The sequence below is a fragment of the Rhododendron vialii genome, chromosome 1a (genome assembly GCF_030253575.1).
Source record: "Rhododendron vialii isolate Sample 1 chromosome 1a, ASM3025357v1".
NCBI classification, from domain to species: domain Eukaryota; kingdom Viridiplantae; phylum Streptophyta; class Magnoliopsida; order Ericales; family Ericaceae; genus Rhododendron; species Rhododendron vialii.
Genome location: NC_080557.1, coordinates 19,672,194 through 19,685,635, shown reverse-complemented (window position 1 = coordinate 19,685,635; position 13,442 = coordinate 19,672,194). Strand labels below are relative to the sequence as shown.

General features: G+C 42.0%; 1 protein-coding gene, 1 long non-coding RNA gene and 1 other non-coding gene across 3 annotated transcripts; all 3 read right to left on the bottom strand.

Annotated features, from left to right (window-relative positions):
- Nucleotides 1-6,655: 6,655 nt before the first annotated feature.
- On the bottom strand, nucleotides 6,656-9,352 carry LOC131329231 (uncharacterized). Its single transcript, XM_058362323.1, has 5 exons — nucleotides 8,583-9,352; nucleotides 7,979-8,375; nucleotides 7,409-7,864; nucleotides 7,159-7,288; nucleotides 6,656-7,008 (listed from the first exon to the last, which is right to left on the bottom strand). The coding sequence occupies exons 1-5, from the start codon at nucleotides 9,350-9,352 to the stop codon at nucleotides 6,656-6,658; spliced, it is 2,106 nt and encodes a 701-aa protein (XP_058218306.1).
- A 2,508-nt stretch (nucleotides 9,353-11,860) lies between these two features.
- Nucleotides 11,861-12,970, bottom strand: LOC131318954 (uncharacterized). Its single transcript, XR_009197840.1, has 3 exons — nucleotides 12,848-12,970; nucleotides 12,063-12,113; nucleotides 11,861-11,964 (listed from the first exon to the last, which is right to left on the bottom strand). It is a non-coding gene; the product is annotated as an uncharacterized LOC131318954 (long non-coding RNA).
- Nucleotides 12,232-12,335, bottom strand: LOC131308964 (small nucleolar RNA R71). Its single transcript, XR_009194643.1, has one exon. It is a non-coding gene; the product is annotated as a small nucleolar RNA R71 (small nucleolar RNA).
- Nucleotides 12,971-13,442: the final 472 nt, after the last annotated feature.

Below are 13,442 nucleotides of genomic sequence, written 5' to 3'. Positions count from 1 at the left end.
ATTCTTTACGCAATAGACTTCCTGCTCTTCTCGTATCTCTTTTTTCTGGACTTGTGGGCATTTATGCATGTATGATAGTATATGTGAACATAATTATACATGAGTAATGGACCCTTTTTTTTTTTTTTAAGTAAAAATTTTATTGAACCAAAAAACCGCAGGAAGCTATAAAAACTCACAGGGGTATGCCCCTGGCAAACCTATACATCAGTTTCAAAATGACAAAAACACAAACTCTTATCTACACGTATTGATCCCAAAAATTCGACAATCTAGAAGCCAGTCATCACACAAACTCCTATTCTGGGCTGTAAACTTCACTGTAGTCCAAGAACTTAACCTGGCTCGAATGGCATAAAAAATAGCACGAACAACTTCAAGGACACCTCTGGATCTACCTTGAAAAATTCTGGAATTCCATTCACCCCAAAGAAAATAAACTGAAGCAGCTAAAGACAGCTTATAAATGTAATTCCGGAAACCCTTACCTGCACGATTCTGCCCAGCCTATTCAAGCTCTTGAGATAGAGGCACAACAGACTTATAAATGCCATTACGGATCATAATTTGCCCCCCAATAGCATCAAAGAAGTCACACTAAAAAATAAATGATTATGAGACTCCATGCCATTCAAACACAGCACACACTGGGAACTCGCAGCTACACCCCAACTGACCAATCTGTCTCTAGTGGACTGTAACACCCCGATTTTTGGGAACGTTAATTTAATAAATTTCTAACATTTATTAAATAGAAATGAATATAAGGTCATTACAAACTCTAAAAAGCCATAAATTCAAATTACATCTATTTAACAGATAGAGGTGGGCACTAAGGTAATCCATTTTTCGTATTCTTCTTCCTTCTCAACAAGTCTCTGATCAACACCGTACTCTTCTGACTTATAGTACTTCACCTGTACATATCTAAACTCTCGCATAAGATGTCAGGGCCACAAAAAGTAGCACCGTAAGCAATTAAGCTCAATAGCTAACTCCTACCCCTATGTCCCATACTTTAACAAAAATAATATATAACTTTGCAAAGTAAAACTCAGAGATTTAACAGTTCAACATATAAATAACAATTCAACAAAAGTGTCAATGTCTTTTCAGAGTCAACGTAGCATATCGTAATTCGTGTCATCATTTTATCAGTATTGATTTCACCTTCCATTTTATTTTCTCGAGCGCTGGTTCGGCTAACCATCTTTCAGATTCCATTGGGCTCCCAGGCTAATTTGTTCCACCCAAAAGCACTGATTCCGCTAACCATCTCTTTCAGATTCCATCGGGTTCTCAGTCTTATTCATTTCATTGGCTCTTTCACCATTTTCACACGACACTAGTACCGCTAACCAACATTTTAGATTCCATCGGGCTCCTAGGTCACACACACCCGAGCCATGATTCTGCTAACTGTGGGGGGCTGATTTCACCGTGATCTTCTTGAACCCATTTCTCTCCTTGATGGACTGTGGAGGTGCCAAGTTGATCTTTGTGTACCTGCAGAACCGGAGGGGGGAGTTCCTCCGGGAAGAAGCTCCAATGAACAAGTCAGTAAGTGGATAAGAAAGAAGTTTGGTAAGAAATTTGCCAGGTGAGAGAAGAGAGTAACTCAGGGGAAAAATCAGAGAGATATCCTCAAAGGGGCACTTTTCTATTTATAAGCAAAGATATAGAGTGTTGCACAGGCTGGTCCTGCAGCCCACGTGCCTTGCCACGTTTGGGTGATGTCACCTGTCAGAAGCATTTAATGAATGCCGCTTCTTGGAGATTGCAGAGTCGCGTTTGTCAGTGTCAGACAAGTCACATCAATCAGAGATGTCATTCCGATTATCAGAGATGAAAATCCACATATTATTAGAATCTTCTAGAAGATTCCACAAAGGCGATTACCAAATGATATACCGAGCAAACACATAACTAGATACTAAAAGTCCTTCCAAGTGTAAACAACGTCAACCGAACAATAGAAGGTTTACCGAATGAAAAGAGTTCACCGAGCGATAGAGGTACTTCCCGAATGAAATTAGTATCAAGCGTTCGGTTATTCTTAAGAAGCTTGACAAGATGCTCAAAGGTACACTTATCGTTCGGCAAATATGTGATGTGAACGTCAGGATGCGTATTGACTTACAGATGAACTGAGACAATTGAACCGTAAGTCTGTAGTGACATCTCTTTGGTCCTTTTGAACCTTTGGATATTTCGGCCCACTACAATAGCCCCTCAACTTCTGCTTCTCACACTCGGTAAGGAAGGAGAAGTTGAAAACTAGTGGCCGAACAAAGGATGAAGAAAAAAGGTAGGTTCCAAGGAACTCCCTAAATCCGAGTTGCCAACCCTCTGAGGTCAAGGTTGGTATTTAATGCTTCTGTAACCGCCATTTTCAAAAATGTGCCACGCGTCAATTTGTCATTGGTTCATGGTACGGCGCTTCCCATCAGTCACCACGTGTCACCCATCGAACAACACATCAATCTCCCGCCAGAATCCAACGGATGGGGGGTTCGAACTGCTTCGAATTCCACCCTAGGTATAAAAAGAAGAGGATGGAGAGAGAAAATCACTTTTCCTCTTCATCCTTCGATCGTTTCATCTGCAGAGCGGAGTACAACACCAGAAAACTACTAGAAATTTGAAGATTTGAAGCATTTAATCACAGATTTTTCTTGGTTTTCAGGTATTTCTCGATTCTTGATGCTTTTTACTACATTTGCATGATTTTCATGCACGTTTTGACCCAAGAAATCGGATTTTCCCTTTTATGTTGACTGGAATAACCGCCTGAACACTATGGAACAATTTGAAGATGTTCATGTGTTCTTCCGAGCCCATATACATCTTCAACCCGTGTTCGTCCGAACTCTAACAAAAATTCGTCCGTGTTCTTCCGAAGGAAGACAGGAAAAAATAAGTTCCACAAAGGCTTCTATATGACCGCGCCAAAGCTCAATAGAGTCCTTCACTCGGAATCCTAGTATGACAAATCGTTGTTCAGAAAAGTTGGGACACGCTCGGGAATAGTAGAACACGTTGAACAATAGGCACGCTAGGAATTTTGACCATGCAACTCGCTAACGGTCTTATCCCTTGCACTTATGCTTTAGGTATGGAGTCATCAGAGTCAACCTCATCTGGAAAGTCTTCCCAATCAGTAGACTCCGGCGCATCAGCCTTCCGTAGGGTCGATCCTCAGTTTGCCGAAATAATCAAAGAGGAAGCTCGGAATTACCGAATTGGACCGAGCGGTGGGATATCCGAGGGGATCGAAGGGATTGATTATCCAGCCAAGGTAATCCCTCTCCAAGCAATGGGTCCCGATCCCAATATTATAAACATTGACGGGAGTCTTCAGAGAAAGGGGCAGAGGCTCTGAATGAAAAAGAAGAAGGAGGAATCGAAGGTGGAGCTTACGAGGGTGAATCTGAGAGGGAGACACCTGTTGCTTCATCGAGTCGGCTAGACGAAGAGATCAGTGTTGTCGGCGAGTCATATTCTCAAGTGCCGAGGGTACATAGAAAGATTACACCTTTGGATCCTGACGTGATCCCTGACCGAACAGGAAGAGATCCCTGCCCATACTGGGATTGTTTCAGGGATCACACGGGGATCGATCTTTTTCGGAGGACTTATGAAGTGCCGGACGACATTGTCATAACGCCCGTCCTAGGATCTCAAATAAGATTTAGTGACGAGCACATCATGGTCCCTCTGATGGAGATCACCGAAGGCGGGCTTCGGTTCCTTATGCACAGGGCCTTGAGAGAGATCCTTCACATTTTTTATCTTATGCCGTGTCAATTGAGCGTCAACTCTTATCGTATCATCCACTCGGTAATCAAATTAGCCAAGGTAAAAATGTTCCCTTTAGAAGCCTACCACATTTTTGAGAATTACATGATGTCTCGGAACGTTAGATATTCTCAATATTATCTATGCTCCTGAAGGAATATGGTAAAGATTATTCCCGAGGGTATGTATGATTCAGAGAAATGGGCCTCGGATTACTTAGAGGTTTGGGATAACTTTCAGCTCCCTCAATTAGAGTACGGGCGATTCGAAGTTGCTACCTGAAGGGGAAATCCATGTAAGCATAAATCTTTTTTTTTTGTTATGTCTATTATTGCACAATAGAGATGATTGTTGTTTCATGATTGTTTAACTTTATTTGCTCGGCAGATACTCCGAAGCTAAACAAAGACCTGTTGAGGGCAGCAAAGGGTTGCGGGCTTATTGCAGCTCTTCTCACAATTCCGAGGGAAGAAAGAGACGCCCCAACAATCCTTAGGTACGAAGCAACCTATGGAGGTCAGATCCGAGAAAAGGCTACTGAGGAAGCTGAGAAGCAGATTCCTGAAGGTCAAACTGAGCTTCTAGAGAAACTTCTACCGAGCAAGGACAAACCACTCCGAGGGGTTTTACGGCTTCCAATCGAAGAGACATTGCTTGAACAAGAAGAAATGCCTCCCCGAAGCATAAGAGCCGTTCTTCAGAAGAAGCTAGAGGAAAAAGATAGGGAAAAGGCCTAACTGAGGAAATCTGAAGCGCCAAGGGCCTCAAGATCAGCTCCGAGCCAAAAGGCTCCAATTCCCCAACATTCTCACAAACGACCTCAAACTGCCCCTTCCTCCCCAAAAGACGCTCCTACCAGCAAGAGGACCAGACCCACTCTGAGGGCAAAAGGTTCGGAGGTTGAACTTCCAAGGGGCGAGGAGATGGAAAAAGAAGAGAAAGAGGAGGGAAAGGAGTTAGCCTCGGATGTCAATACTCCGTGGATGCTGAACTTCATCACCCCTGACAAAAAGCAAATCCTAAAATCTGATAGCTTGAACGAGGATCCTTCGCTGGCGTTCATTCTGTAGTCCGGGCTTGCCTTGCCGAGGGACATCCAAAGCCCCCCTTCTCTAAAAGCTGCTCTAAGTGAATATTACTTTCACGTTGGAAGGGTAACTTCGATTTTACATTCTTGCAATAAATTTCTTGTCTGCTTGCTATACTTTCCTCGAATAATTTTAACTTATTTTGTGTACAGGCCACGTAATCTATTATGAGCGCCCAATGCTATCTTACCAAGCATGATAAGAAAACAAAATTGCTGAAGTAGTCGGTGGTGCACAACCAGAACGTTACCGAGGAGTACAAGAAGAGCTTGGAGCAATCCGAGCTTGTGCGCCAAAGCCAAGAGCTTCAGATTACAAATCTGAATGACCTAATCAAGGGATTGCAGGATTCGGCCGAGCATACCAGGGTCGAGGGAAAGGATGAAGGACTGGAGGAGGGGAGAGCCCTGGATAGAGAAGAGATGAAAAAAGAGATGGAGAAGGAGCTCAAAGAATATTATGACAAGGGGTACTTCTAGGCCGAGGAGGACGCGGCAGATGAGCTTGTGGAAGCCCAAGTTGAAATAAAAGAGGCTCAACACAAGGAGAGCTTCATGCTTGGCTATAACAAAGGTCTTGATGACGCAGGGGTTGAGCTTGATGATGAAAGAAGGATTTTGGTGGAAGTCCCCCTCCTTGCTCCCGCCGAAGACGTTGAGCCAGCAGCTAATCCTCTCGAGGTCACAAGTGTTCAAGTTTCCTCGGAAAACCCTGCTCAGTCTCTAACCAACGCTCCTCCCGAAGTTTAATCCTTGGAATTTGTTGTTTGTTTTTGTTTTCTGAATTTGAGTATTTTCATTGAAATGGTCGGTGTCGAACAGTAAGCCTTAGTCGCACCAAAGTATGTAATTAATATAGGTTTGAGGATGGCACCAAACGGTCTACTATTGCCACACCTCGGTAAAGTTAGGAATGTTTTTAAGGGATTGCAATGAACGATGCACCACCTGCAATGCCCTCTGTAATGATGGGAGTTTTTAAGAGAAAATTTACAAGTCTTTTTACTCGTTCTGATTCCTCTTCTGAATGTTTGAATGTTTGTATTTTGCCAACACTCGGATTGCCTACTGTGTTATTTAAATGTACATGTACCAAGTAAGCTTACGAGTTTGAATGCTCATGTAACCAAAAATGTAAAAAATGCCAGGTATTTCAAATCTTTTCATTTGGTTTACCCATATGGTAGCCCCCTATCTTAGTGGACTGCCGAGGAGTAAGGCGGAAATCCAGTAAGGCAGAAGAATGGGTAACCAAAGCCCAAAACACTGCACCCAATCGAGTATAGAGGAAGGGCTACAAGAATTTTGCCCGAACAAAGGGATTACCAAGGGCTACGAGAAGTTTGCCTGAACGAAGAACTGCCCGAAGACTAACAAACATCCCGAATGAAGGATCATTGGGTGAAAGTGCCTGTACCCGAAGGCACGAACCCTGGGCTAGATAATATACCCAAGCAAAACAAAAATGGGGAGAAACAAACTTTCATTGAATAAAAATGCCCGAAGGCTTACATTCCGAACAAAAATAGAAATTACAAATGAGCAAAAGAGAAAAGGAGGACGCCGAGGTTACCCGTGGAACTTCTTAAGTTTTTGGGCTTTCCACTGGTTAGCGATTAGCATACCATCCATCTCGGCGAGTTTGTAAACGCCGTGACCAATCTTTTCCACCACTTGATAGGGACCTTCATATGGATCCTTGAGCTTGGTCAGCTTTGCTGCCTCGATGACCATCCGAAAGACCAAATCGCCAACGTTGAACGGCCGAGCTCAAACATTCTTGTTGTAGCCCCAAGCAACTTCCTGTTGATACGCCGCATGCCAAAGGTTGGCGTTATCCCGAAGTTCTTCAGCGAAGTTCAACTCAGCACCCACAAGAGCATTGTTATCAACGTGGTTGAAGTTCTCCATTCGAGTAGTGGGGATCAATGTGGACAAGGGGAGTACAGCTTCCATTCCATAGGCCATTGAGAATGGAGTGCAGCCGGTGGACTGCCGAGGAGTAGTACGATAGGCCCATAGAACATGAGGAAGCTTTTTAACCCACAAGCCGAGCTTCCGATCCAAATGACGCTTGAGCCCCCAAGTGATGGTCTTGTTGGACGCCTCGGCTTGACCATTGCCTTGGGGGTAAGCCACAGATGAGTTGTGGATCGTGATATTTCATTTTTTGTAAAAGGTTTTGATAGCAGCCGCAACAAACTGGGAGCTGTTGTCAGAAAGAATGGCGTAAGGTACGCCGAACCTAGAAATGATATGCTTCCAGATGAAACGTTCCACATCCCCGACTGTGGTCTTGACCAGTGGAGAAGCCTCTACCCATTTAGTAAATAAGTCAGTGGCCGTAAGCATGTACTCAAATCCGCCAGGCACCTTTGGCATTTTGCCAACAATGTCAAAAGCCTAGACCACGAACAGTCATGGACTGATGATCATTTTAAGAGGAAAGGCATGCTGGTGGATGAGTGACGCTTACTGCTGACACCGAACACAATGTTTTACATAATCCTCCTACTGTTTGACCATCTTTAACCACCAATAACCCTGGGTGAGCGCTTGTTGGGCCATAGTCCGTCCTTCCGAATGTGCCCCATAACTTCTAGAGTGAAGCTCGTCCAAAACACTCTCTACTTGATCTTCATGAACAACTCGTAGGTCGGGGCCAGTGAAGGTTCTTCGGTAGAGATTATCATTCAGATCAAGGAAATAGTTAGCTACCTGACAACGGATCTTGTGTGCTTCCCTTCTGTTCGGTGGGAGAACTTGGTTCTTTAAATACGCAATTATTGGATCCATCTTACTTGGACCGAGTGTGATTGTCATGACCGGATAAACGGATGGCTCGAAACTAGGAGTTTCAACTTCATCAAACACAATGGTGTGACTGCCCGAGGTCTTGTAAACCGAAGCAAGACCTGCTAGGGCGTCAGCGTGATCATTATGTTCCCGAGCGATCCATTCCACCTCCACTCGGTCGAACTATTTGAAAAGCGCTAAGACATGACTAACATAAGCGTTCATACGTTCATCTTTGGCTTGGTAGTCGTCATTCAAATGCCCCACAATCAGCCGAGAGTCACAAAAGACATGCACCGAATCTGCGTCATGCCGAAGTGCAAGTTGTAAGCCAACAATAAGAGCTTCATACTCGGCTTCATTGTTTGTTGCCGGGTAGCCAATGGAAACGACACTTTCGTGAACGGTTCCACTTGGTGAGACAAGAACAATCCTAGCTCCTGCGCCGTTAACGTTGGAAGCCCCATCGACCGTCATTTGCCAAACAACTCCTGAAAAGAGCTTCCATTCTCTCTTAGGCTTTTTCGTTCCTGCGGTATACTGAGCACGCAAGGATTCAGAAAGAGGATCACTCCACTCTACAAAAGCTTCTTCGTCGGCGATCCGAGCTTTTTCCGCAGCTGTAGCCAGAGCATTGGCTTCATCTTGCAACCCAGGAGTAAGCTCAGCAAAGAAGTCAGCCAAAGCCTGTCCCCTAATGGCAATTTAGGGCTCAAATTGGATGTCGAAGTTGGCCAAATCCTGAGAAAACTTCAAAATCCTATTTGATGAATCCGTCTTTCGAAGCACAGCTTTGAGAGGAAACTCAGTGAGGACCACAATTCTATGGCATTGAAAGTAAGGCAAAAGGCTTGTTTTGGCTGAAACAAGAGCCAATGCTAACTTTTCCATAGGCAGATACCTCGTTTGAGAGTCCATCATCGTCTTGCTCGAGTAAAAGATTGGCAGATGTTCCATCCCTTCTTTCCGAACGAGAACTGAACTGGTTGCATGGTCCGAAACAACAAGATAGAGGTACAAATCTTCTTCCGGCAGGGGTGTAACGAGGAATGGAGCATGGGAAAGGTATGCCTTTAATGACTGTAAAGCCCGCTCACATTCCTCGGTCCACACGAACCGTCGTTGACTAGTCTTGATCGCTTGGAAGAACGATCGGCAAAGATCATCTGAGCGTCGAATGAAATAATTCAACACGGCCACCATTCCCGTGAGTTGTTGCACCTCCTTGATTGTAGTTAGAGCTTGGATATTTTGCACTACTGTGAGTTGTGTTGGATCGGCCTCAATTCCTCGGCGGCTTACCATGTAACCAAGGAATTTTCCAGAGCCAACATCGAACGCACATTTCTCCGCGTTTAGGCGAAGCTTATGTTGTTTTAGAACGGCAAAGACCTCGCCCAAATGCCGAAGGTAATCCCGAGCGTACTTACTTTTACATACCATGTCATCAATGTAGGCCTCCAATATTCTGCCGAGCATCCCAAGAAATTTTTTAGTTATGGTCTGTTGAAAAGTAGCCCCAGCATTCTTCAATCCAAACGGAACAACGTTATAACAGTACGCTCCTCGAGGGGAAATGAAAGTCATCTTCACCTGGTCCTCTTTCGCCAGAGCAATTTGGTGGTAGCCTCGGTACGCATCCATAAAACTCAGTCGCTCGTATCCCGCCATAGTGTCCACCATTTGTTCTATCCGAGGAAGTGGAAAGCGATCCATCGGGCAAGCATCGTTAAGGTTTGTATAGTCGATGCAAACCCTCAACTTCCCATTTTTCTTTAGTACGACAACAGGATTGGCGACCCAAGTTGGATATAAAATCCCCCGAATCGCTCCCACCTCCAACAATTGGTCTACCTTCGTCATTACCGCCTCTATATGCACAACAGCTGAACATCAGACCTTCTACACCACCGACTTTTTGTTTCTGATCAATGTTTAAGAAGTGAGAAACGAACGAGGGATCCACTCCTGGCATTTCCTGGGGAGTCCAAGCAAACACTTCAATGTTCCTTTTAAGGAATTCAAACATCTCCATACGTTCGGTCTCGTCCAAGGAGCTGCCAACAAGAAAGTACCGCCCGCCGTCTTCAGTAATTGGTATCCGTATAAGCTCTTCGTATGATCTTTGTTCGGTTGGCAAACCAACATCTTCTAGGACTAGGACATTAGATGTCTCAACGCATTGCACATCCAAAACACTTTGTGTGTTCGTCACCATGCTGATATAGCACTTCTTTGATTGCATTTGGTCTCCACGAAGGCTTTCCAGTCGGCCATTCCAACCAATGAACTTTACGACTTGGTGGAGGGTGGAGGCGACACCCTTGATTCCATGTGATGAGCACAAAATATTGACACTTAGAGGCCCCAATATCACATGTTGTTAGCCCTTAATTGTGCATAATTTACTATATTATTGTCTTATTTGTCTTTAACAATGAATTATTCAATTTGCAGGAAAAAATGATAACAACTCACATTTTTGCCGTTAGATTCAATGCAAAGCCTGTGATCAAAATAAATTCAAGTGTTGGGTCCAAGCTTATTACGGCAAGGCAATCAATGGGAACTATTCGAAATCTTGGTCAACTAGAAATAAAGATTGTCTTTAGTTTACATAGAAAGAAATCCTAATGGCTAGGAATTTAGGAAAGGAGAATTCTTACCTAATGAATTCTCGGCAATGTCTATTTAAGAAGGCCAATAGATTTTGGCCAAAAAGATCACTTTACCACGCACAAGACCATCTCGAGCTGATACAACCACGCAGCAGCGGAGAAGGAAGAAAGCTAGGAATAATTTCTAATCTTTGTAAGCTTTAGTTCAATGGAGTTCTTTTATTATACGATTATGTGTCTTGACTCCATGAGCGGCTAAACTCTTAAACTAGGGTTGAGGATGAAGCCCTATTAATGACTATTGTTTATATGTTCATGAGATTTGATTTTACCTGATTATTTGGTTTGATTTTGATTAAATTGTTCTTACTCCAAATCAACTGTTAGGGATAAATTTTGGATATGAGTTCAATCATGTTTTTCTCATGATTTGGAATTGTCTTTAACATTGAACGCTAGATTTTCATTGTTAACTATAAAATTGGATATTTATTGTGATTTGTTAAAAGCGGATACAATTAATGATTCGGTTTTATACTTGCGAGCGGAGAGGAACAAACATTAGACTTTTTAATGAACTTTCACAATGATACTTTCCATGGTAACAGAATTAGCTTTCAGATTATCATGAAGAAATTTTGGGTAAAGTCAATGATCATGAATATATAATGATACGAGTTAATGGGTGTGGATTCCGAAACCTTAGTATTTTCTCCTTTGGTTAAAAAGAAGCTTTAATTTTCTCATATTTGATAATTTAGTTTATTGTTTTTACTTTTTACTTTTAGTTTAAAAATCAATCACAATTTTGTCAACTAGGTTAGGGCTAATCGATTTAAGCTTATTAAGTTTTCCTACAAAAAATCACCCAAGTCCCTGTGGGTTCGACCTCGCTCTTGCATTACTATACTTCGGTACGATTCGTGCGCTTGCGAGTACATTAAAATTTCACATCAAGTTTTTGGCGCCGTTGCCGGGGAACTTAATTGTTTTTTGTTGAAAATCTAAAAATTTGAATTGATTTTTCCCTTCTACTAGTTTAGTTAGGATTTTACTTTTTAGATATTTGAAAAAAATTCACTTCATTACGTGCATCTGTGATTAGTTAGTAGTAATTGCTTTTATAACTAATTGTTTTAGTGTTTTCTGTCTCGTGTTAGTCACAGCTGTCTTTCATCTGCTTTTCCGAACGACGGAATTTCCTTCAAGTTAGTAAGTCACTTACTGCATTGTAATTAACAGTAATAAAAAAAAAAAAGGGGTTCCGTTTCGCATAATCTGTTTACTGATAATTGCATTGTTTCTTTTTCTTTAATTCATTTTAGCTTAACTTCGATCTTTTGTTGTGTCAAAAAAAATAAAAAATAAAAAATCATTTAGTTCTGTTGCATTTTCATTTTTATTTTTCAGTTTATTCCTCTTATTTGCTTTCATTCGAAAGTTTATGTTTGGTTGTCGTTCGAAAAGTTAGAATTAATACCTCTTGATCCAGAAATTGAGAGAACCTTTAGACACAGCTTAAACATTCAAAGAGTGGAACATACTCAATTAAAAATGGCGGAAGTTGCAGAAGATACAAAACCTTTAAGAGAGTTGTTCTCACCTGTAACCACAAATCCTCCTTCTTGTATTGTGTTACCCACGACAAATGCGACACATTTTGAGCTGAAACATCACACAATACAACTTCTTCCTCAATTTCATGGGATTGAACGAGAGGATCCATACATGCATGTTAAAGACTTTCTTGAAATTTGTGCTACCTTTAGGTTTCAAAATTTTTCTGAGTCTGTTAAATTGCGCCTTTTTCCCTTCTCACTGAAAGATAAAGCAAAGGCATGGTTAAATTCTCTACCCTCTGGCTCAATCACTTCATGGGACATCCTCGTTAAAAAGTTTCTTTCAAAATTCTTTTCAATGTCAAGAACAACTACTCTAAGGAGGGAGATTACTGATTTTTGTCAAGAACATGAAAAATTTTATGAGAGTTGGGAGAGATTTAAAGATCTTATTTTAAAGTGCCCCCCTCATGGTTTTGAAACATGGAGACTAGTTCAATTTTTTTATAACGGTTTAACTCAGTCTAACCGCAACATGCTTGAGTCAATGAATGGGGGTGGTTTTCTAAATCTTAGGGGCGATGCAGCGTATGAATTTCTTGAAAATTTGTCTGAGAGCTCTCAACAGTGGGATTTTACTTCTCATAGAGACAAACAATCTTCTATATCTAAAAGAGGGGGAGTATATGAAGTGAAAGAGGATTCAGATGTGAGAGTAAAGTTAGATAATCTTACTTGAAAGGTTGAGGCATTAGTTTTAAGTAAAACTATGGAGTCAGCCAATCAAGTTCAAAGTGAGGTGTGTTCCCTTTGCAGTAGTCATGTGCATACAACACAAACATGTCCTTCCATTATTGGATACTCTGACAGCTATGTTGAACAAGCGAACGCGCTCAATAATTATGGAAAATCATTTGCTAGTCCTTTTTCGAAAACATACAACCAAAATTGGCGAAATCATCCAAACTTTTCATGGCGTCAGAACCAACCTTCTACAAATATAGGTGGGCAACCATTCCATTCACAAAATCAATCTCCCCCAGGTTTTCGTCCTCCTACACAGTCATATCCTACTCAATCTCAACCTTTTTATGCTCCAACTCCCGTGTCTCAACCGAACTTCCAATCTGTTGCACCACAGCAACAATCATCCTTAGAGGACACCCTTAAAGCAATCATGGCTAAAATTGAAAAAAATGATGCTAAAATTGAAAATTCAACTCACTTGCACGCTCAAGCCATTGCTAAACTTGAAAATCAAATGGGTCAATTAGCTAGTCAACTTGCAGAGAGAGAGAAAGGGAAGTTTCCGAGTCAAACTCTAGTGAATCCAAAAGGGCAGTTTTCTATAGGCACCACCTCTACTCCTTCAAAAGAGCAACACCATGTTCAATCAATCATTACCCTTAGATCCGGGAAAGAAGTTGATAATAAAGTTAGTATGCCAACAGAGGAATTAGTTGAAGCTGAAAAAGAAGAAAATCATGTTGATCCTACTAAAGTTCAAGAGTCTATTTCTCCACCACTTGTAATAGAGCCACCAATTAGGAACTTTGTCCCTCAAGCTCCTTATCCTCATAGACT